The 24,588-nt window shown below is 40.9% G+C and overlaps 1 protein-coding gene across 9 annotated transcripts in view; it reads right to left on the bottom strand.

Annotated features, from left to right (window-relative positions):
• The window catches only part of RBPMS (RNA binding protein, mRNA processing factor), a 172,134-nt gene that overhangs the window by 82,537 nt on the left and 65,009 nt on the right, over nucleotides 1-24,588 (bottom strand). For all 9 annotated transcript variants that reach the window (XM_082715651.1, XM_082715656.1, XM_082715654.1 and 6 more), the window contains exons 2-4: nucleotides 13,297-13,374; nucleotides 10,371-10,409; nucleotides 9,081-9,143 (exon numbers count right to left, since the gene is read on the bottom strand). In XM_082715651.1, the coding sequence (XP_082571777.1) occupies nucleotides 9,081-9,143; nucleotides 10,371-10,409; nucleotides 13,297-13,374 (180 nt within the window). The remainder of the gene's footprint in view (nucleotides 1-9,080; nucleotides 9,144-10,370; nucleotides 10,410-13,296; nucleotides 13,375-24,588) is intronic.

Raw genomic sequence — 24,588 nt, 5'->3', positions numbered from 1 at the left:
TGTCTTATGTAAAGCAAACAAAGGACAAAACAGATTAAAGCGATTCAAAACACAAGAGAACCACCGGTTACTAGCTTATACTAGGAATTTTCTACCCAACTTCATTCTCTAGGGGAATTATTCAGCTCTTTTAATTTTAAAACATTAATCTTTAAAATAAACTTGCCCCACAATCGCTAGGGAAAAAAAAAAAAAAACACTTAGAAACCTTTTTTTCCAATGTCCAGGTTACTCAAGGTACCACTTAATTTTTCAATAATTCACTACTGAAACTTAATTTTTAGAGATTTTAATTCTAAAAATATACTTTTTCCCCCCTATAAATATTAGCCTTTTTAGACAGTATGATTTTTAAGATTTTAGATTAGTCAGTATAATCATGTTTCTTAGAACTGTTTTATTTCTGGGGAACCTGGCTGGTTCAGTGGGTGAGACGGCTGATTTTGGTTTCAGGTCATGATCTCAGGGTTTTGAGACGGAGCCACCCTTCCCCTGCTGCCACCGGGCTCTGCGCTGGGCCTGGAGCCTGCTTACGACTCTCTCCCTCGGACCCTGTTGCTTATGCGGAAACATGTGCTCTCCTCGCCACCCCCAAAGAAAAAAACCACCAAAAACTATTTTCTTATTCCTAATCCCATAGTTACAATACATATTGTATTTTACATACAATACATATTTACAATACATACCATATGTATATATGGTATGTATTGTGTGTGTGTGTGCGTATTATACATATGTATATACACACACACACATATATATGGTATGTTTTGTAAATATGTATTGTATATATAGCTAAAAAATATGATCACATATATAATAAATATCTAAAATATATATAAATATATATCTAAAATATATATATATATATCTCCCAATTTCAGAAGGATTTACTTTATTTCTCGATTTTATTTCTATTATAAAATAGATTCTATTTCTATTCTCTATTTCTCTATTTACTCTATTTCTTTCCCCCTTATTTTTATGTACATAAAAATCCCTATTGTGGTTCTGTAAGTTTTTAATGTTTCTATGTAACAATTATTAAATAACCATTAAAAATGGCATGAAGATTTTATCCTAATTATAAAGAAAACACCTCATACTCTATGTATCTGTAAGGAAATAAGAACACAATCATTGACAAAGGTCTTGGCAAAACATCTTAGTCCATTTTAATGGGGTCAAGTCCCATTCCTATGCCCCAAGTCTATAAAATGTTCTAAAGCATTCCAGTTACAAAATAAGACAAAAGCTTTGTGGACCAAAAGTTAAAATCTGTGTAGATTATCATCAGAAACACAAAGCCAGTGTGGAACGGAGTGCTGGAACCCCTAGTCCTAAGGATGGTATGATCATTCACTAAGAATAAATAAATAAAAGTGATTTTATAATAAAGAGTAATTTACGGGGCCAAAATGTGCCGTACTGCAGGACAATCAGCAATGTGAATGGCCCAAAGAGCTTTCATTCTAAGACTTAGCAAGAAGATCCTAGCAAATAACTCATTCTTTGTCCTTCGTGTTCCACAAATACTGTATTTCCTACTTACATTTATGATAGAGGCAAATGGATTCTCAGCATTTCTGAAACACCCGAAGAACCATGCGGGGAAAGGTCAAGGTCAATAGAAAATAGTATTTTTTAAAGGGAGTTCTCGGTTTAAGTAAGTTAGATCCTCAGAAAAGGCCGCGATGCAAAGGCTGAGGGCTGTTTCACACAGCCATGTAACATCTGATGAACTCGAGATTTCCACATACACTTATCACTGGAGTAAACCAGTTTATTTGGGAGAATCTGTGGCTCTTCCTGCTGTTTCCCTGGGGAAAGGATGATGCTAACATTTTCTGGCTACTTTTCTTTCTTTAAACTTCTTCAGGATTTCTTTTAGTAGCATTGCGGTTTCCAGTGTCTTACGTGAATGCTTAGTAGATTTAAATAACTCACTTTTCGGGGCGCCTGGGTGGCTCAGTCGGTTAAGCGTCTGCCTTTGCCTCAGGTCATGATCTCCCTCGCCTCCCTGCTCGCTCTCGGTCTCTCAAATAAACAAGATCTTTAAAAATAATCTAGTTTTCTTCAAGCGAAGACTCTAATTAGAAATTTAACAAATTCCTCGCATTCATCTTCTTAGTTGTTTTTCAGAAAAACTTGTAAATCATGTTGCTGCATTATCCTAGGGAGGTTGTAGAACCATCCAAAAATGCAGGACCATCATAAAGAAAAGCAGAGAAAAATGATCTGACAGACTCTAGAACCTTTAAACAGTCACACCACTGAGCATTTACTATTTTTAATTTTTAACATTGTATTCGGGTTCTGAGTCACTTTTGGTGGTGTCAACTGTTGTGGAAGCCTATCTCAAACTCTGTTGAGGGCGCTAGGCGGACTGAGCTGTTTGTCAAGCCCCAAGCATGCAGTCATGGGGAGAAAGAGAAGAGACCAACAGCCCTGCATCACGGCAGCTCTATACCGACTGGCACAGACCCAGCCCCCAGCCCAGTGACGTCAAATGGCTGTTTTAGAACTTTGCAAGTCAAGAGTCAGCAGTTATAAACAGATTTAACAGATAAACATTAGATTGGACTCATGATCTCATCTGGCAGCCTTGCATATTTCCCATCCAAAAGTCCCAGCTGGGATCACACTAATTGGGCCTCTTCAACCACATTGAGCAACAAGCGAAGAGAAATTTAAGGAGAAAATTTTAAAACTGATAAGAAACATATTGACAGAGTGCCTGGTGAGGGGGAGCTGACACAGGCCATCTGGATGCTTGTGTCTGTGAAACCTTTTGTTTAGTGGAAATAATTCACCTAACTCACAAGCTGTACAAATATCAAGATCAAAAGTCCTAACTTGCACAACCTGTCAGGAAAACCTGTGATACAGGAAACAGAGACTGTTGTCCAGACTTCTGCTAAACCAAAGCCAGAATGTCTTTGTGTGATCACGGCAGATCTTGACTGCCCTGGAGTCCCTCTACACTCAGAGTTTGTACCAGTACTTTATGGCCACATCTTTTGAACATGCAAGTACACTCCTGGTAGAGGTTCACGTCTAGAACATTTGCAAGTGCTTTTGCTTGGTGATTTCCTTTTAACACCTTTGGAAGTGAATAATACCCCCACCCATGATGAGAAGCCTGGTCTGAACAAACGGATTAATTATACCATACTGTTTAGTAACTGGATAGCTGGAAGAGTTCAAGCTATACAACAAAACTGAAATTATGCCCAAGGCTGGAATAATTGTGATATAAATAACCATAGTGTTTACTTTAAAGCCATTTTTTTTTTAAAAGATTTTATTTATTTATTTGACAGAGAGAAATCACAAGTAGATAGAGAAGCAGGCAGAGAGAGAAGGGGGGAAGCAGGCTCCCCGCTGAGCAGAGCGCCCGATGCGGGACTCGATCCCAGGACCCTGAGATCACGACCTGAGCCGAAGGCAGCGGCCTAACCCACTGAGCCACCCAGGCGCCCCCCATAGTGTTTACTTTAATACCAGAAATTTATGGGGATGGAAAAGACAGTCTCCCTGATTAGATGGGCTATTTTTTAACATGTGACACTATCAAGTGCATTTTCAACATGCTTTCTTACAAATTATTAAGGATTTTTCTAAAAATTCTTTATATGTGCTACTGAATTGATAACATTTCCTTTTTTTTTTTTTAAAGATTTTATTTATTTATTTGACACAGAGAGATTACAAGTAGGCAGAGAGGCAGGCAGAGAGAGAGGAGGAAGCAGGCTCCCTGCTGAGCAGAGAGCCCGATGCGGGACTCGATCCCAGAACCCTGAGATCATGACCTGAGCTGAAGGCAGCGGCTTAACCCACTGAGCCACCCAGGCGCCCCTTGATAACATTTCCTTAATCGTTAAGAATTTAATACTACAAATTCTCAAATCCTCTTCATTTTCCACTTATTAAGGCTTCTTCGCATTCAAAGTCTGTGTGACTGCCACTTTTTCCGCTTTGAAACCAAACTGCCCTTCAATCTCTATTCCGAAGTCTTTTTAGACCTTGAGAAACTACCTTTCCTTCATGTCTTGATGGCATCTTGTACAGGAAAGAATATAAAGCGTAAGTCTTATTTACCCAATGGCTGGCTTTTCCCCCCAACCTTTATTTTATTAACAGGTAAACTAAACTATTTAACGGTTACAGTTCTATTTATTAGAACTGCCACCACAGAAGAGAAAGCTTACTAATCCCTGTTAAAAGAAACATTTTAAGTCATGTGAGATTCGAAAAGAACCCAAATGTACTATTGCAATCAGTCAATAAGTCTTTATCAAGAACCCAATGATCCCTTCATACCTATTAGGATGATCACAATTTAAAAAAACGACAAGTACTGGTGAGGATATGGAGAAATTGGAACCCTTTATATTATTGGTGGGAATGTAAAATGATGCAGCTACTATGGAAAGGTCTCAAAAAGCTAAAGCTAAAATTACCACAGGACTCAGCAATTCTGCTCCTACGTATATACCGAAAGTAACTGACAACAGGGACTCAAATAGAAACGTGTACGCCAATACTCACTGGAGCTTTATTCACAAGAGCAAAAAGGTGGAAATAACCCCAAGTGTCCATCAACAGATGAATGGATAAATAAAAGGTGGGAGATCCATATAATGGAATATCAGTCAAAAAAAGGAATGATGTTCTGATACGTGCTACAACATGGATGAATCAAGAAAACATTATACTGAAGAAAGAAGTCAGACACAAAAGGACAAATATTTCAATATCCATAATAGGTGAATTAATAGACTGAAAATAGATCAGAGGTTACCAGGGGCTAAAATAAAGGAGAAACTGGGAAGTGCTGATTAATGGTTACAGAGTTTGTTTGGGATGATGAAATTTTTTGGAACTATGGAGCAGTGATGGTGGTACAACACAGTGAGTGTAATGGATGCCAATGAATTGTGCACTTAAAAAATCATTAAAATGGCAAACTTTTATAATATATAACATACCCCAAACCACTGAATTGCACACTTCAAATGGGTTTTATGTTATAGGAGTTGTAACTCAAACTTTTAGAAAAGAATCCAACAGACTAGGGCTTGCAATGATAATTGGGATCATTTATATCAAACAGTCTAAAATCTGAGAGTAAAGCAGTTACTGTGCTCATCCAGGCAATGTTTAGTTGTGAAAGCAACTTGCAGTGATGTCCATTGTTTGAGGACATCAGACTTCTCTAATTCTGATACAATAATTTACAAGAGTCTATGATAAAACCTAGCTCAATAATAACTATTTAAATACAATATATATATCACAAAATATGTGTTACTTGACTTTAATTGACTATGGTATCAATAAAGCTTCTGGTCAACAGTAAGCTATTAAGTTTTGGGAGAAACAAAAGGGGTGTGTGTGTGTGTGTGTGTTTTGTTTTTACTCAGGAAGTGGTTTGCACCCTTGATCCCTGTGACGTTAAAGGGTCAACTGTACCTTAGAGGAATGATTCCCAAACACCAGTGTAAGACAACACCTGTGACGGAAACTTACACAAGCAAGGACCATGACAAGCCTGTTGATCTGAAGTATTAACTACAAATCACTCTTATTTCTTAAAACAAGATTTTAACTAGGCAACAGGGGCAATAATGGGGTCTTGGCAGTTGGCAGGAAGCCAGGGATGGCCTATTCTCACTTCTGCTCAGGGTTCTCACCTGTATGCCTACTCTATTTTTTTTTTAAATTTCCACAAATTTTACTATAGCAGGCTAACTCTCAATCTCACTCACCATATTTGATTTACACTCCAAAATTACAAACAAATCCTAAAAATAGCTGGGTACTTTGGAATATTAACACCACCTTCATGGGAAATAGAAAACTGCCTGTATGGAAATTACAAACGTGTAGGAAGGGTGAAGGGTAGGTCAGATATTTTGTTGTCAGGTTCAAGAATGAATGGGGTTTCTAATCATGTGGATTAATGGGACCATAGATAACCTGAAGGGAAGTCTGGGTTTTGGTTATTTTTAGCTTAATTTGGGAGTTTTTGCTGTAAAAACAAAATATACTATATTTACTTTAGAAGATTTGAGTAACCTCTTGATAAAAGTTCAGTGTTACCGCTTAATTCAATCTGAGCATGTTTTTCCATAAAATTATCAAATTGACGCATAATCCAAAAATGAAAGAAAATAGATTTTTTTTAAAAAAAATCAGGCATTTGGGAGAAGACTAATTATTAATACTAATACCTGAACCAAACAGTAACCAAGACAGAGGAGGAGGCGTGGAGAAGTGGTTCGTGACACCATGAACTGTTCTAGATAGAGTTCCTTACCGGACTGAGGCTTTAGTTTCTCAATAGTGGAATGAAACAAAACATGACAACATGGAACTTTCCCCCAAAGGAGTGTGAGGAAACACTTTTAAGAGAAGGCTGAACAAATGACATGAGGGGAATAAATTTTGTAACGGCTATGAGCCTCGTATGTTTTTAATTCACCAATTAGAAAGATGACCTGAAAAGAGCATAATATGTTGGGCCACAGAGAAAAGCTGTCAGCTTCGTGATTAAGTAAATTATCCCGAATGGGCCCATTTTCTCTGTAGAGAAAAGAAACCCTGCCCCACTGTCACACAGGCCAAACTTTATCATGGCCATTTGTCCTGGACGATCTAAGTTAAATAGTCTGTCACTGCCATCAGGAAAAATGCAGCAGCTTTCCATGGACCAAGCGATCAGCAAGATGTTGAACAAAGCAGACAGGACAAAGATGCAGAAGGCTTCCTTCAAGTCGTAGCTTTAAACCTAAGCTTCCTGACAGAGCCATCCATCCTTTCGAGGTCTCTGTTCCCAGAACAAAAGGATGGTTTCTAAGGTACCAAGACCTCTAATACCTTATATATAATAAAAGTTAAACATGTCAAGAAATCAAGCATGAGCTCAGTAAATGCCTACACTCACGAGTCAGCCTCTGAGCAGAACAGAGCTCAGGTTCAGTAATTCACAAATAGTAAGTCACCCTTAGATCCACAGAATTTGAACAGTTTCACTTGGAGTTCTTCCCAAGTTATTAATACATGAGCAACAAAAGAACATTAATGACTAAGGGAAACGAAGCTGCTAAAGGAAAGCTCACTGCCAATGAAAGAGGAAGAGCCAACCTAAAACCAGATGTCAGGACACGCAAGCACAATGACCTGGGGCCGGCTGGCCGAGGGATGGACTTGGAACACCTCACCTCCACTGCTATGGCACAGGAGGGCTCCAAACCTGATTCTTGGAATGGATATAACCTTTGTGCACCAAGAAATATTGAAATTGTTTGCTATACTCCCACTTACTGAGGCAAGGAAACACAGTTTATGACCATTTAGACAGTTTGAAAACAAGCTTCCATCAAACAGAAACACAAACCCTAGCCCGTAAGAGAAAGTTGCCTTCGTCAGATGACAGAAGTCACTCTAAAAGCCTAGTGCTCCTCAGACAGTCAAGGCAGGCCGCAGAGAGCCAATTCTGTAAACAACCTTCAACTGCTGTTACTTCCTTTAGAAGAACAATGAAAACAACATGGTGAACACTTAACCTCACATAATTTTGAAGGACCCAGAGTAGTTCTGCAGTTAGAAACGTCCTACCTGGTAAGAATAAAACACCAGGATCTAAATAAAAGCCTAGATTTATTGAAAAGCTTAAAATTTGGTTATACTGAGAAAATTCTGGCTCCATCTATGTAATGTATGTAAAAATCAAAACAATTTTTGTATCAAAATATTCAGTCATACACTGTGTTTCACTGAGTACCACTGGTACACAATTGGCTTGTATTTTGTTCTGTGGAAGACAAACAGGTTAAGGCAGCAGTTTCTCTGACCAGAAGGTTATTCGCCCAAATCCAGGAAAATCCTGAGCTCTTTGGAGTTCCTGGATTCCCAAGACGTTCATGAAAAACCAATAGTAAGAAGCAAACCATGTCTTCTGAGAGTGTGTGCGGTTTTTTTCAAAGCCTGAAAACCTTTCAAGATTGTGTCACAATGACACCATTATGCTGAGGAAACAGACCCCTCTGGAGGTCTTTCCCTGCGGCCTCCAAGTCTCCAGGATACCATGTCTCTCCCACAGCCCTCCCTCAGGACAGTCTGCTCTAGCATCCAGGGGCTCAAAGGAGCAGCTGGGAGCGGCACCTGTAGATTCCATAGCAACACAAGCGCCTACACTATGACCCTCAGATGGCCACCAGTCAAGTGGACACTTGCCTTTTAAGAAGCACCCTAAACCCTTTTGGCCGCCTTCATCGACCCTGATTTCATGGCCACTTAGGCTGACGGCCTGGAGCAGGAGGGAGCCAGACTTCTTCCCTCCAACTCTTCACCTCAGGAGCAGCCCTCGGCATCTGGAACTCGGATTCTGTTTCCTTTCACCTTCTCTCATGAGGCTGGGTTCCCCTTAAATTGTTTTGGCTTTCAGCACACTAAAGTGGAAAAATATTTTCTAAAATGAAGCTGGCAAAAGCTTCAAAACATATGGCAGACAAGATGCCTACAAACCAAAACAGGTACCTCCACTCAACGCAACTGACAACCATTTGCTACAGCACAATGCAGAATGTCTTTGGGGAAAACAGTGAGAGTCAAGACTATAACCTTAAAAAAACAAGACCAAAAAAAAAAAAAAATCCACCAAACAACAACACACACACACACAAACTCACACAGCTAAATGGAAACCTCATGAGAAGGAAAGCCAAGTCTTTGTCTACTCTTGGGTTAGGTTTAATCTCTGAGATATGACAATGGCTAAACCAAGCTGCACATTACCATGGGCGGTGACCAAGCTCAATTAGAATAAGACATTGGCAGGTATTTTGAGCATTACAGTAAAAGTTGGAGAAGAGCAAAGCATTATTCAGTAGTTTGTACATCGGACCACGATTCAAGGAAAAATCTCTTCAGATGGCTAATTAAATGGATGAATCCTCCTATCAGAATGAGCAGTCATATTCCCTCCATGTGATGTCCTGTCCAAAGAGCTTCTACTGCCTCCCACCACCACCTCACAAGGAAACACCAATGATGACATTATTACTACTTACATTCAAAGCATTCTTTGCAGCTTCTGCTTCTGAGCGACTGTCAAAACTGACAAAACCTACGGGCTGAGGAAAGAAAAAAAAATATGAACAAAAAACAAATCAGGAGATTATCTATTTTTCTGGGTCAAAGGTGATGTCAAACCAAAAAGAGCTAAGATAAAGAAATGACCACAGGCAATGAGTAGAAATAAGAAAGCCAGTTCAAAAGAATGACGCAGTGGCTTAGCCAAATTTCTAACATGAATCAAAAGGGATTGTGAGGGTGGTTCTTCAAGGGCACAGCTGGGGATTTAGAGAATCATAAAAAAAAAAAAAAATTCTAGAAGGGACTGGAAGGCGAGCAGCAGTGGACAAGAGAATAGAGGAAAACTTGGGTCGAGAGGCTCTACTTTCCTAAATCAAATTCACTGTACCTCAGTTTCTTCATCTTTTAAAATGGAAAGAGAACCGAATCACCTTTCGGTACACTGTAAGTGCAAGGAATACGATGACACAACCGCACAAGCCCTGTACGCGCTCACTGCATGATCGGAACTATAAAATGCACATTTCCAGCTCAAATCCCAAGGGATACCCTTAAAACGTCTTGTGTTTAACTAGGTGTGTGAACCAAATCACCCCTCTCTCAAGAGAGGGGTGCTAATCCCTTTGGACTCCATCTTTCAGTCCAGAAAGCAGCTCGGAACATAGCTTATTCCTGACGAATCAGAAAATACCTTACCAAGAGACGAAAAGCAACTGAGAGGTGAGCACGCTGGGTATTCAGCATTTTGGGGGGGGTGCTAAAGCCAAATATTTCAAGCAGTCTGTGGAAACTATCAGGGTCACGGACTACCACTCTCTATCCTGCCCCTTCTGTGCTCTACCCTAGACTTGGGACTCTGCCTGTGGTTATTACAAGTTGGAAACACAGCATGATTCTCCACCAACAGATACTTACACGCACTGAACGTTTGCCTGTTTAACCTTGTTTTTTAAAAAAGGAAGGATGGGGAATAAAAGGGGGTTTGGATTATTTCTTTTCAATATAAGGACCAATCCCAATATAATCATGCTGTCTGTCTTCCTCAAAGATGGTCCCAGACATCCCAGCTGGAGACAACGGAATTGTAAATCATTTTCCTGTGCTAATTCCTAACTAATCTCACACTGAATTTGAAATCAACAACAAAAATTAAATCCTGATGAGAATTACAAAGGAGAATGCTGAGACCCAGGAACATTCTAAAAGAAAATCAATTCAAATTTATTGTGGAAGTGATCATTTATACACAAGTTTGAAATTCTTACCTGCTTAGATGTGAGCTTTATAAGAGAACCCTCGTAGCCCTGAAAATTAAGAACCAAATTTAGACGAAAAAATTACTAGGGAAAAAAAAACTGTAATAGCATCCTGCTCAAGTAAAAATGAGTCCATTATGACTACTGACGAACTCTTCTTACGAATGCCTCAAAGTAACTGAGAAGGCAGACTTCACAGACATAGCATCTATGTGCCGATCCTTAAGGCCTAAAACAAATCATTCCTTGAAATTTATGCACATTATCTAGGTTTCCCTCTTTTTTTTTTCCATGAAGTTGTACAATGGTAAAAAAACAGGTTCTTTTGTCAACAGATCTTAGAATTAGAATAGTGAAGGGAGTAAATTTAGTAAGACAGGAAGGTAAGTATGTGAGGACTTGGTCATGTGTTTGCTATAAAATAACATTAAAACATTAAGAATGTCCTATGTAGAACTTACTACTCGAAATTTCAAAACTGCCGGGAAAAGTTACACAGGTAGTGATCCTAAATTCTGCTGAGTTATTTTGCTTAACTTCCTGAAGCAGCTAGTTTTCACGCTGGTATTCTGACTGGAACATTACAAAAGTCCCCTGGAGGGCTCTTACTCCAGCCCATCCTCAAGGAGGACAGAAACCCTCCCTTTGCCCTCCCTCCCGTCACCCCTCCTGGCTCCTCAGGAGAAGGATAACAAAGTGTGTTTATTTCTGAAAATAATCAATGGCTGGTGGCTTGCCCTGATGGATGACACAGGGGGAAAAACACCACTTGACATGACTGACCACTGCACCGATCAGTGCCAAGACAGATTTGCAGACTGGGGTCAACCTCCGGGGACTTTAATTAAAAGAGCGTTGTTAGGAATGTACCAGGGTCCTGACTCTTGCGTTGGGGTTTCTGGGCAGGCTGTTGGGACTGATTCATCCTCCTGTCTTCCCAGCAGAGAACTATGTTACCAATTAGCTACTGTAAACATTTTACCTCAAAGACCTTGAGCTCTTCTGGCCAGAGAGGTCATGATTCACAGCCCTGTCTCTTCCTTTCTCAAGGTGCTTTCTCTCCGAAAAACCTGGAGGTTTAAACACCCTGAAGGCCTCAGAGGCAAAGGACAAATGGATATTTCACTCAAGCACGTCACCACCGGTGGCAATGAACTGTGCTCTCTCACAGACTACTTCGGCACGGACGGCAGTCAGACTGCGTGGGTTTGAATCCTAGCCCTGCCATTTATGAAGTGTGACCTTGAGCAAAATGTATTCAGTTGCTCTAAGTCTCCTTTTCCTCATTGGAAGAACGGAGGCCACCCCCCTTTAAAAGGTTATGATAAAAATTAAATGGAGTAATTCATAGGAGGGGCTTGCTGGCTAAATCTCCAGTATTTTGTCCATTAGGAAGATCAACTCGCTTCAAAAGTCCCCATCTGCCTGGATGGCTCAATCCTAAGCGTCTGCCTTCGGCGCAGGTCATGATCCCAGGGTCCTGGGATCGAGGCCCGCATCCCGCTCCCTGCTCAGTGGGAAGCCTGCTTCTCTCTCTCTCTCTCTCTCTCTCAAATAAATAAAATCTTAGAAAAGTCCTCATCCTACAAAAGGGACAAACAGTAAAAATGGGAACCCTGCAGAAGATACTCAGGAAATTCTACGAAGCCAAACCCCATCCCCAGCGTCCTCTCTTCCTTTCCCACTGCCTTGCGGCTGACCTCACGTCTAACCCTTCTATTTCCCCCTGTACGGTCATCACTGTTCAAGTAAGAGGATGGGTGCCGGAACAGAGGTAGCTCTATTATTACACTATGACCTTCCCGGCACAGAAGTTAGACTCTTAGCTTTGCTGGCTTTAAACTGGCTGCCCCTCCCACCTTTCTGCCTCTCCTACCCAGCTGTTTCCAGCGGTCACATCGCTCTCCCCTTAAAGGCTAGATCCTGTCCCTCAACCTGTCTTGCCTCTGTGGCTAGGGTCCTGCTTCAACAAGATGGAGCTTTCATCATTAATCAAGATGGTCTGCCACCTAATCCTAAGGGGGCCCCTGGCCAGGCACTGCTGCTACCATGTTCTCAGGGACCAGACACAAGCCCTCAATTTATCATGACTTCCGGGTGTTCCCCTTGAGGGCCGAGGCCTCCAGCCCACAAACCTCCCAGTCCCAGTTTTCTCTTACTCTCCATAGGTTAGCCTTCAAGGCTTCTCCTTGGCAGCATGGTTATTTCAGCTTTTGTCCCATTTCCTGTTACGTTTTCAATTCTAGCAACATTAACTATCTCTCAAGTGATTGTATCTCAGTAGTCCCCATGGACAGGCAACTGAATTAAAATACTATACTGTGTACCAGCATAACAAGTAATTCCTTTAAAGTTCATTTTACTTTGTTTGAATTTAGGACATTCTTCCTACAGAAAAAATAATGGTGGTCAGGTTCTCAATCTGGTTTATGAAAGTGTAATCAACTTACTAGTCTCCAAAGAAGATTATTAGCAATATTTCAACTAATAAGAAACCTTGCAGAACAGGCCTTGACTTGGGTTATTTTACTGGGAATATTATAAGTAACAGGAATTGACAGTGTTTTTGGTGAGCTGTACTCAGAAGAACACTCCCATTGGCGAATGATAAACAGGGAGGACACTAAAACTGTTCACAACAGAGCCAGACACATGTCCCCATTACTGGGAAGCAAAGAGACTTTCTAGATCAGCTACTGGGAAGGACAAAAGGCAATTTCAGTCTTTCCTGAGACTGCACACCTGAACTGAGTTGTTAAATCTCTTTTACTAACTAAACTTTAAAAGAGGGGGGGCACTTTGTAAGATGCTTTCTCAAACATATTTCCTCCTGCAGAAAGCCCCCTTTTTGCTTATTTATAAATAAGCCCTTTTTAGCTTATTTATACACACACTTTTTGTCTCCTTTTATTAATTTCTGAAAGAGAAAAGGTACCTTAAATGGTCTGAAAAGCAGGTAGAGCTCCCGAGGTTTGATATCCAGAGGGAGACCGCTGACAAATAGGGTCCGGACCTGGAAAATAAATAAGAAACGTGATCACAAGACCGTACAACCTGAGGAACACCTCTCACTTGTCATCTTCAAAACACAAGTCTTCAGATATTTCACAAACCCTATGTAATTCATGCTCTTCCCGTGACCCAATGAACACTCTCATCTTAAGACACCATTAGACCAACTCTTGGGTATTTCTATGGGATGACTCAGAGTGAATTACTTCCAGCTGATTTAAATTTACAAACTGATTTCTCCTTCCCCAATTAGCCATTACCTGGTTCTGACATTATGAAGTAAAGAGAAGGAGGTCTACATAGTTAAAATATCAGTAGGAAGAAAAAAAAAAAAGGTCACAAGAACAGTACATCTACCACTTCTTTGCTCTAAATCAAATGAACACAGAACACAGTTCAAAAATAAAATCAGAACGATTTTCATTTTTTCTGCTTGTTTTGTCCTTGCCTCCATCCTCGGCATTAATAATTACAGTCGTTTTCAAAAGTATCTTATTTTTAAGTCATCTCTACACCCAACACGGGGCTTAGATGTACAACCCTGAGATCAAGAGTCATGTGTTCTATTGAGCCAGCCAGATACCCCGATAATTTTAATCCATGTAAAAAAGAATCCAAACACATCTAAATAGTAGCCAAAATGTAGAACTCTTCATCTGTTTGGTTCCGAAACAGCAGGGAGGGAAGACCTCACTGACCTATATCCCATCAGGCCAAAGATACAAATTACATGATCAGAGTCTACTAAAACAGAGAACACAGATGACACACTTCTATTTGGGAGATCAGAGAACACGTTAGCATTTGACTGGGAACTTAAAGGATGGATAAAATTTCACCGCACGGATATAAAAGGTGAGAGGAAATGGAAAAAAGACTCGGAGGCAAAGAAAAGCATTAACCAAGCCGGTAAAGGGGGAGATACCTCAGAATATTCTGGGAGAAGGCGAAGCCAAACCAAACCAAAGCTGAGTTCGAACTACAGGGGACACCACAAGTCACTGGTTCAGGAATCTGGTCTTCATGCAACAGGCAAAGAGAAATCACCAAATGAATGGTCACCATCATGTTTTCTTTCTACTTATTTTAGCTAGTGTGCCTTTAAGATTTCTAACCCCCCCCAACACTGAAATGTAATGGACATATAACAATGTGTTAAGTTTAAGACGTACCATGTAGTGATTCACTAAGCTTATATATTACAAAAAAATGATTGCCGCTATGGTGTTAGCTACTGCCTCCATTGTGTCCTAGAATTAACCACTTCTTTTTGGGGGTGAGAACATTTAACATCTACTCTCAGTGACCTCTAAGTATATACAATAAAGAACTGTTACCTCTAATCACAATGCTGTGCACTGGATCCCATAACATACTCAACTTCTAACTGGACATTTGACCAACTTCTCATTTCCTCCATCCTGATTCCCTGGCACCATTCTGCTGTTTCTAGGAGTCGGACTTAACCGCCACATTTTCTATTCCTCTTCTCTATTCTGGCTGATACAGCATGACTGAGGTCCTCATTAGAAATCATGTTGCTACTTAAAGATTCAATGCTCTGTTGTTAACCGTCTAGAACTCTAGATTTTCTCCCTCAGTGTGAAAAGGAGATCTTCTAGAACCCTAACGTTTTCCCTTGATTCTGGCTGTGAAGAAGCACAAATCAGCAAGAAGGCCCTTTTACTGATGACACATGTCATCTGCGTACAGGTGTATAAGCAACACTATCGTGATGTAAACAGCCTCAGAATCATGAAGGCCTTATTTTCTTGTTATTCATTCATATTTTAGATAGATTTGTTGTGCAATTGTTGATACGCAGTTGACCCTTGAACACAGGTTTGAACCGTGTGGGTCCATTTACAGGCAGATTTTCCCCCCCAATAAATAGAGTAACATAAGTGTACTTTCCCTTCCTTACAATGTTCTTAATAACTTTTTCTCTAGCTTATTTTACTGTAAGAATATTGTATGAAAAACATATAATATACAAAATCTGTGCTAATCAAGTGTGTGTTGCCAGTAAGGCTTTCGATCCACAGCAGGCTATGTATGAGGAGTTAAGTCAAGGGAGTCAAAAGCCATATGAGGATTTCTGACCGTGCAGGAGATCAGTGCCGTCTAGTCCCCACATGGATCACGGGCCAACTGTGTAATAAACTGTCCTCTTTGTTTACAATTTGGTAAGTTCTGACCTATGCATAACCTGTGAAACCACAACGATCAAGATGGTAAACAGATCTCCCATCTCTAAGTTTCCTGGCACCCTGCTTCCACCATCCGCATCCCCAGGCAATCACAGATCTGCCTTCTGACCCGATTCATTGGTACGTATGTTCTAAAGGTTTATACAAACGGAACCATGATGTATCCTTTTTGTCTGGCCTTTTGACTTTTGTGTCACTATTCTGAGATTCACCCACTGTTGGATGTATTCATAGTCTGCTCCTTTTCACTGCCGAGTAGTATCCTGTTGTATGGATATACCACAGTTCATTTATCCATTCACTGGATGGAACATTTGGGTTACTTCTAGTTTTGGGCTTTTACAAAAATACAATGGCTAGGAGCATTCATGTATCAATCTGTACAAGTCTTTGTGTGGATGTATGTAGGTTTTCTTTCTTCCTGGTTCATTCAATACCTAAGAGTGAAATGGGCTGAATGATAGGGTAGGTACATGCTTAACTCAAAAAAACAAGAAAACAACAAATTGGCCCTTCGATTCCTTGTTTTAGGGCCCAGAACATGATAAATGCTGTGTACTTAAGAACAAATGTATATTCTGTTGCTCTTGGATAGTATGTTTTACAAATGTCCTTAGGGAAAGTTTGTTATTCAATGTATCTTTTGCCTTCTCCCAACTCCCTCAAGTTCACCAGTGATGAAGACTCTTTTTCCAGGAACTTGTTTTATCAAAGCTAAAGCCGAATTATGGACAAGTGCAAAAGACAAGTGCAAAAGACACAGCTGAGGGGCGCCTGGGTGGCTCAGTGGGTTAAGCCGCTGCCTTCGGCTCAGGTCATGATCTCAGGGTCCTGGGATCGAGTCCCGCATCAGGCTCTCTGCTCGGCAGGGAGCCTGCTTCCCTCTCTCTCTCTCTGCCTGCCTCTCCATCTACTTGTGATTTCTCTCTGTCAAATAAATAAATAAAATCTTTAAAAAAATTAAAAAAAAAAAAAAAAAAAAAGACACAGCTGATGAGGGAAACCTGCTCTTCAGTATGCCCTCCCTGCCCACAACCCTCTTCCCACAGTCCAAAAAAGCAAATACCATCTGTCCTTGGCTGCTCTAGCCACGACTTGAGTAGAGAAGAAATCGCAGCTCACATTCATTCAGATTTTGCTGAGTACCCAACCCATCGTCTGACACCGTGCCAGGGGTTGACTGGATCACAGAGTTTTCTGAGGAAATAATGCAATGAGCGGATCCTATGGTTTAAGCCCTGGAGTTCCCGTTGTCCATCAGGGAAGCTTAGCTATGTAACAGGTATCAGTTAAAATTCAGGGAGTTAGCTTAGAAAATAAACTACCACTTACAGTATTGTTCTAAAGAAAAAGCACACAAACTTGCAAGTCAAACAATTTACCAGCAAAATACAATAGAACTCTGGGGATTATCAACAAAATATTACTTGATATAAGTTAAGGTTCATATACATCAATAAAATGTATGCAACAAAATGTATAAAATTATGCAACCAATAAAAATTATGTTCAAGAAAAAAATTACATTCAAGGAAAAAGTTTCATTTTATTCTATAAACAAACACTGACACACAAACACACATATTAAGATAGGGATAGCACGCCTTTGCATAGACACCAAAATAGTTATACAATTTACCCGGAGTGGTAAAGTGATTCTAATGTTTATTTGCTTATTTGTATTTTTTTCTATAATACACATATATTAGATACTTTGTTAGATTAAGAACTATTTTTTATTGTTTCCTTTAGGAAACTATAAACAATGTCAATATTTACACCAATAAACACGAAGTTTATGGAGGGAACTTTTAATGTAAATATTTCAGAATTAGAAGTGATTCTTATTTTAATATCTCGAACTATTATACATGAAAAAGAAAAGAAAACCCAGAACTCCCATAAACCCTAAGTTTGCCAATCACCCACAGATGACAAGAAGCTCAAATCAACTTTTTTTTTAAAGATTTTATTTATTTATTTGAGAGAAGGAGTGAGAGCATGTGGGAGGGCGGCGGGGCAGGAGAAGCAGGCTCCCCACTGAGCAGGGAGCCCCATGCAGGCCTTGACCCCAGGACCCTGAGATCATGACCTGAGATGCTTAACTGACTGAGCAACCCAGGCGCCCCACAACTCTGTTTTGTTCATCAACTGGAGGCAACTAAAATGTCCAACATTTTATTTACATGGATAGGAGTTACACCTTCCATAATCTAACAAATCTCATGGTCCCAAAAACCTGCCACGATCTCTCATCTCTCACTGAAGAGATATACTCTCTCCTCTGACAGAACAAACTGACTAGTGGAAATAATTTTTCACTACTTACACATCTATGAATACAACTAAAGGTCACTTAAATCCAAGCGCTTGGAATCTACAAGCTTTGAATCCTTTCTAGACCTCCTCAGACTAGGAAATTTCATGAAGTTAAAAAAAAAAAATCATGGATAATGTATGAGGAAAAAACCCTTCCTGAATATCTAATTCATGCTTTTCTATAGTGACTGGGACCTCGATCACAGGGATATTTGAAAACAGCTTAGTTTCCCCACCCTTCTCCCTCCGACACTTCTTATCTTAGCCATTAAATAGGGAACACTTGTGGGCCTGGTCTTTGCCATGTCTGAGGAAATCACAAAGTTAAAACATGATTCTTTTATTTTTTTTTTATTTTATTTATTTGACAGAGAGATCACAAGTAGGCAGAGAGACAGGGGGAGCAGGCTCCCCACTGAGCAGAGAGCCCAATGCTGGGACTCGATCCTGGGACCCTGGGATCATGACCTGAGCCGAAGGCAGAGGCTTAACCCACTGAGCCACCCAGGCGCCCCTAAAATGTGATTCTTGCTTGCAGGGAGGTTTCAGTCAGTGAAGGCAACAGTACATAAAGGACCATCTACGTGAACAGAAAGCTCGGTTCATTCCCAAAGTAACCAAGAGTGAGAAGAAAGTTCGAGACAGATAAATAAATGATCAAATACTTGGGTTACGGCGGGGGGGAGGGGGTTCCCCCAAACAACGAATGAATGACACCAAATGAACTCTGTGGCAGGTCAATCATGACCCAGGGCAGCCCTTAACTTACCAGCAGTGTCGATGGACACAGATGTGCCTGGCACCAGGCCCTCAGCATCGCAGATGTTTAGTTTATCAGACACACGGGGAAACACATTTCTTAGTCAAGGACACAACATGCCTCACAAAAGATCAAGACATGAAGCTGCTGACAGCTCTATCCCGAAGGAACTCTAATGGATTCTGTGGATGTACCTCCAACTTCATTTTCATAACAGAACCGAAAGAATAAATGCTAGGGGAAAGCCCTGCGCTGGGCAGAGAGAGCTAGGAGACTTCTCTGCTCGGCCGTGTATCGGCCATTCCCTACAGAGGCCACAGTTCTATTTTGGATAAAACGAACTCTGTGTTCTTCAACGGCACTGCCAGTTCCCACTCAGAAAATCAAGCCACATTTCAGTGACTTTTTTAAAAGCTTTTATTTTTGAAGTAATTTCGACACCCAACGAGGGGCTCAAACTCATAACCCCGAGATCAAGAGTCACGTGCTCTACTGACTGAGCCAGCCAGGCGCCCCTGAGTGACTAACTTCTAGTTTAATCAACTCTAAGTCACTGTGTCAGTCTTGAGTTTTCCTGGATAGAGAGGTCAAAATAGAACTTGAAATGGAAAGGTCCTACCTTTTTTCTTTTTTAAAGCTTTTACTTAACCATTTTATTTGAGAGAGACTGTGCGTGCTCTCATACACGCCTGCGCAGACACATGCACACACGCAGGGAGGGGGGCGGACGAGGGGGGAGAATCCCAAGCTGACTCTGCCTTGAGCACGGAGCCGGACATGGGGCTATCCCACAATCCCGAGACCACTGCCTGCGCCAAAACCGAGAGAGAGAGAGAGACAGAGAGACAGAGAGACAGAGGTAGATATGCTCAACCAAATGGGACACCCAGGTGCCCCCCAAAGGTCTTAACCTTTAATAAAGAACACATAGGTCATCTACAAATCAAAGGGACACATACTTAATTTCAGCAGAGAATTATCACTCTTCAGCCAATGGCCCTATCCGCTAGACACTATAGTGTCCTAAGACTATAGGCCCATGGGCATTTTCTGTGTATGTTTTAGTTGTTTATAAAAAGATGTGGGGATCACTTCTAGCTGCTCTGAGGTAACCGCTTAAGGTTCACCTTAATTTCACAGGATAGGGAAAGGCTATTTCTCAGGTTCTAATGACTCACAAATAACTAGGTGAGTCACTCATTTAAAACATTCTAAGGAGTAAAGCCCATGGAGGTGCTTCTTGGTAATCTATCCTTGGCTAGCTTTCTCTCCATCCATCCACATTCTTAAACCTATGAAGAAATGTAAGCTTCACAATAAGCTTTCAAACATGCTCTATGTTTAAGTCATTCTTTTGGAGTAACCATTCTTTGAATCACACAAGTGTATTTACAGGTAAAATCTTTCAAAGGGTGTTTTAGAGTCTGAAGTCTCTTATTTGGTATAGTGTACGCCTAATCCTAGGCACAGAGCATACAGTCTGTAAATCTCTCTTGAATTACTTAAGAAATCTAATATTGTGTGTTCATGGGAGACAGTTCTGTGTTTGCATGTCATCAGCTCTGGTGACAACACAGCAAGCACAATGAGGCAGCCAGGTTTCCCAGACACCAGCAGGTCAGTATGGTTCCAGCACCAAATGCTAAACCCTTGTAGGACATAAAGGTTAACATTATATGGACAGAAATTCAGAAGAAAAAGAAATGAGACAAGAAACTGTCAGAACCCAGGGAGAAAAAAGAGTGAAATTCATGTAGACTTGAAGACAAACAGATCATTAAAACAATTATGGACCGAGCACTCATTAACATGGAAAGAATGATCAAAATATGGTTACCAGTAAAATCATTCACATTTCAGTTCCTAATGACTTAAACCTACTTGTTGTGTTTAAGTCCCAAAATAACAGCTATAGGAGGGGCGCCTGGGTGGCTCAGTGGGTTAAGCCACTGCCTTCGGCTCGGGTCATGATCTCAGGGTCCTGGGATCGAGTCCCGCATCGGGCTCTCTGCTCCACAGGAAGCCTGCTTCCTCCTCTCTCTCTCTGCCTGCCTCTCTGCCTACTTGTGATCTCTCTCTGTCAAATAAAAAAATAAAATCTTTAAAAAAAAAAAAAAACAGCTATAGGAGTCATCTACAAAGGTTTTTGAAAAGATACTCTAACTCGCTAGTCTGCACACATAAAACGGCAAGTAGATATCCGTGTTTATTGATTGAAAACAAGGCTTCTGACTATTAAGTGAAAAAGCAAACACCAGAATTTGCCCATCCCAATTTAATTCAAGTGGTTTTACAAGTCAGTACATGCTAAAAAAAGGGGGGGGGGAGGTTACTGAAAGAATATTTACTAAATTACTCTTGTGTTAATAGCAGGGAGAAAAGGTGGTATTAGAGAACTTTCATTTTAAATAATTATACATGTAAGCATTTAAATATTCGTAAGCATAAACCATTTCTTGAAGAGGAGGAGGAGGAGGAAGGAGAAAAGGAGGAGGAAATGGAGAGGACGACAACAAGTCCAAACAGATCTCCTTCAGGTGAGAATATGCACCCTGGGTCCAGCCCATCATCTGTCCGTAGAGACTCCGTTTTTCTGCCTGTTGCTCCACAGGAACAAGCTTGACCAAGCAGAAGTATATACTCATTTAAATTTGCTTCACATTTCAATTCTGACGGAGTCCATGTTTCTTTGTACTTACACCAGAAATAAAACCTAACCAAAATGTGCATCAATGACTCTAAATTAAGGCCCATCCTAGTTTCAAAGAGGTCTTCCTGCTGTGTGACCACCCTCCTCCCCACTAAGACAAGAGAGAGAGGGATCAGGCACCGCCCAACCCCCAAGGAAGGGCCGTCGTTCTTCTGAGAGACCACCTAATATAAACTCGGGTTCAGGGACAGAAGAGTTAAACAGCTCCATCGATCGTACCGGCATAAATCCCATAGTGCTAGGGGTGGCTCAGAACCTTAGTTAAGCTTTACAGCCTGATTATTTTATTCTTTTTAAATCAAGTCTTGGTGGCTTTAAGTTCTTGGCTTCTTCTGTAAGCATCACCTGAAACACAGAACTGCAACAATAAACCATACTGAGGACGGCACATCAGCTCACTTCCAAGGGCGGCTTTGCTGGCCTTCTAGAATTCTGCATTCATGACTTGCCACTATGAAAACAGACCACCAAGTTATGAAAATGGTCTGCCAGGAATTTAATCCTGGTTGCTGCTCAACAAAAACTGACCAGCCTTTGGTCAGGCTCCAATTTCTTGTTGGCACTGATTTCAAGATGGAACAGGTGGCCAAGTTCCAGTCTCCTGGCCACCTGCTGGACTTACAGATGATCCATTTCCAGCCCAGGAAAGGTATGTTTTGGTTCAGGAGACCAGGTTGCTACAGACACCAGGTACCGACTAACCATAAGGATAAAAGGGTCCCTTTGTTGTTATAAACTCCCAGGGTTTAGTTCTAGATTGGTAATCTCAAACATAATGATCCACACATGGGAGTGCTTATAGAAGAGGAACCAACATGGTTCCATAAATTTGTATGTGCCAGGCTCAGAACATGCACAGGAAGTAAGGACAGCAAGTTCGCACTGAGCACACCACACCACTATGTTCACTGAGATGTCTGAGCCCAACCCAATGACGGTTTATAATCAGATGGTCTCATGATCTCCCAGGTTCACAGGACTGCTTAAGACCAAAGTCTGACCTAGGCCATACCTCATGTCTGCTATATAGTGAAAAGCTAAGAGACAAATTGAGAATTTCTAGGGTTTGAAACCACCCAAGATTGGGCAGATGCAGATATGTCTGTACATGTGAGCCTTCAACTTCATTATTAAGAAATTTCCTTGGTGCTGTCAGACACAAAGGGAGGTGGGTACCAGAGACAAATCAGGAATTTAGGGTTTCAATTAGCCTACACAGAAAACTAGATGCATATAAGTGTGCATGTAAGAACTTAACCTCATTATTAGGAAGTTCACCGAGCCCTGTCAAACACAGTATATATATGGTTGTCAAGTTAGAGTTCAAGAAGAAACTTCCTGTAAAAGTAGGACAATTTACCCCTCTAACTCTAGTCCTAGTCTCATCTACCCTGGTTTCCCTTAGTCCCCCCTCCCTTTTTTTTTTTTCCTTAGTTCCTTCAAGTCAACTTTGGATGGCTTACTCTATTCAGCCCTGGATCGTCCATGGATTCCTACTCTTCAATTTCACTGCCTGTATTGCTAAAACAGGAAGATTTTTAAATGTATTCATTAATGCAGTGTATTGTAAACAGAAGTTTGCATTTTAATCCCCTAAAGTGCACCTGCCCTTAGGATGTTAATCCTATAGAGTTCCCTGAAGTTCAATGTCCACAAGATTATCTGGCCTATCCACATACATGCTTTTCCACCTATCCACATACATGCTTTTCCAAGCACCGACAAAATGAAATATAAGAAAAAAGAGCTTTTCAGAATCTCAAGCCTTTTCTTTCTCCTTCTGCGCAGTTTGGATGATTGAATAGATCTGCTTCACAAAATAAGAAAAAAAGTCACTCCCAACTACATAGCAAAAACTATCCCCAACAGCATAGTCCTACAGAATACCCTTAAAAAAATTTACTCACTGACAGATTATGGTCCTGACACTGTCCAGGGCTCTAAAGTATGTGTTTTTGCTATTAATAGTGGATTTGGAGGAACTTGATCCCACTGCAAACTTTAGTTTGCTTTTTTTTTTTTTTTTTTTTTTTTTTTAAGATTTTACTTGAGGGGCACCTGGGTGGCTCAGTGGGTTAAGCCTCTGCCTTCGGCTCAGGTCATGATCTCAGGGTCCTGGGATTGAGCCCAACATCAGGCTCTCTGCTCAGCAGGGAGCCTGCTTCCCCCTTCCCTCTGCCTACTTGTGGTTTCTCTGTCAAATAAATAAAATCTTAAAAAAAAAAAAAAAAAGAATTTACTTGAGAGGGAGTGCTCAAGCAGGGCAGGGTGGGGGACATGGGAAGGGAGGGGGAATGAGAAGCAGACTCCTTGCTGAGCATGAAGCTCGATCACAGGACCCTGGGATCGTGACCTGAGCCGAAAGCAGACACTTAATTGACTAAGCCACCACCCCCATCCCCACTCTTGGTGCCCTTGCAATGTATTCTGAATAACCACCCACAATGCACCACTGTTCTAACATAACTAGAAAGCTGTGGTGAAAAGGTCTGCTTCCCAATATTTAGCTGTGGGAGATGACCCAATATACACTTTCAAATTGTTTGCTGGCAAGTCAGCTCACTTTCAAACTGAATGTTCTTCCCCATGATTAGTAGGAAGCATCCTAGTACACAGCAGTAGGTGCTAAGTATCTATGCAAGGAACTAAAGGAGTGAATGTAAAAACAGAGTCACAGTGCTAGGACTGAGGCATAGGAGACAGCCATGTAATTTATGAATATCCAGATATGGAGGAATATGAAGAAACAAAGTCATTGTAATTTTTTTTTTTAGATGCATTCAAGAGGTTAGTACTCAAAACAGTAAGAAGGATATATAGGAAAAATAAACAAGCATTCATGTGGAACCAGGCTGCTGGGATTCAAATCCCAGTTCTCTAACTCCCTAGCTATGAAGCTTGGGTAAGACCCTTAACTACACCACTCAGAAGTTTCCTCATTTGGGAAATGGAGACAACAGAGGCACCTACTTGTGGCAGTTTTTAAATTATGTCCACAAAATTTTCTGGACGCTTCCCTTCAAGAACTTAATTCCCCTACCCTTCAGGGTGGGCTTCCTTAGTGACTCACTTGTATCGAACAGAATACAGCAGAAGTGATAGTGCATGACTTCTAACCCTGGGTCAAAAAAGGCACTGCTGGCTTCCTCAGCAGAAGCAGGTCCTCTCGGATCTTGCTCTGGGGGAAGCCAGCTGCTGTCATACTGTTACTCAAGA

The sequence above is a fragment of the Mustela nivalis genome (assembly GCF_964662115.1).
Source record: "Mustela nivalis genome assembly, chromosome: 20".
NCBI lineage: Eukaryota > Metazoa > Chordata > Mammalia > Carnivora > Mustelidae > Mustela > Mustela nivalis.
The sequence above is the reverse complement of the archived record's forward strand: the minus strand, read 5'-3'. Positions and strand labels throughout refer to the sequence as shown.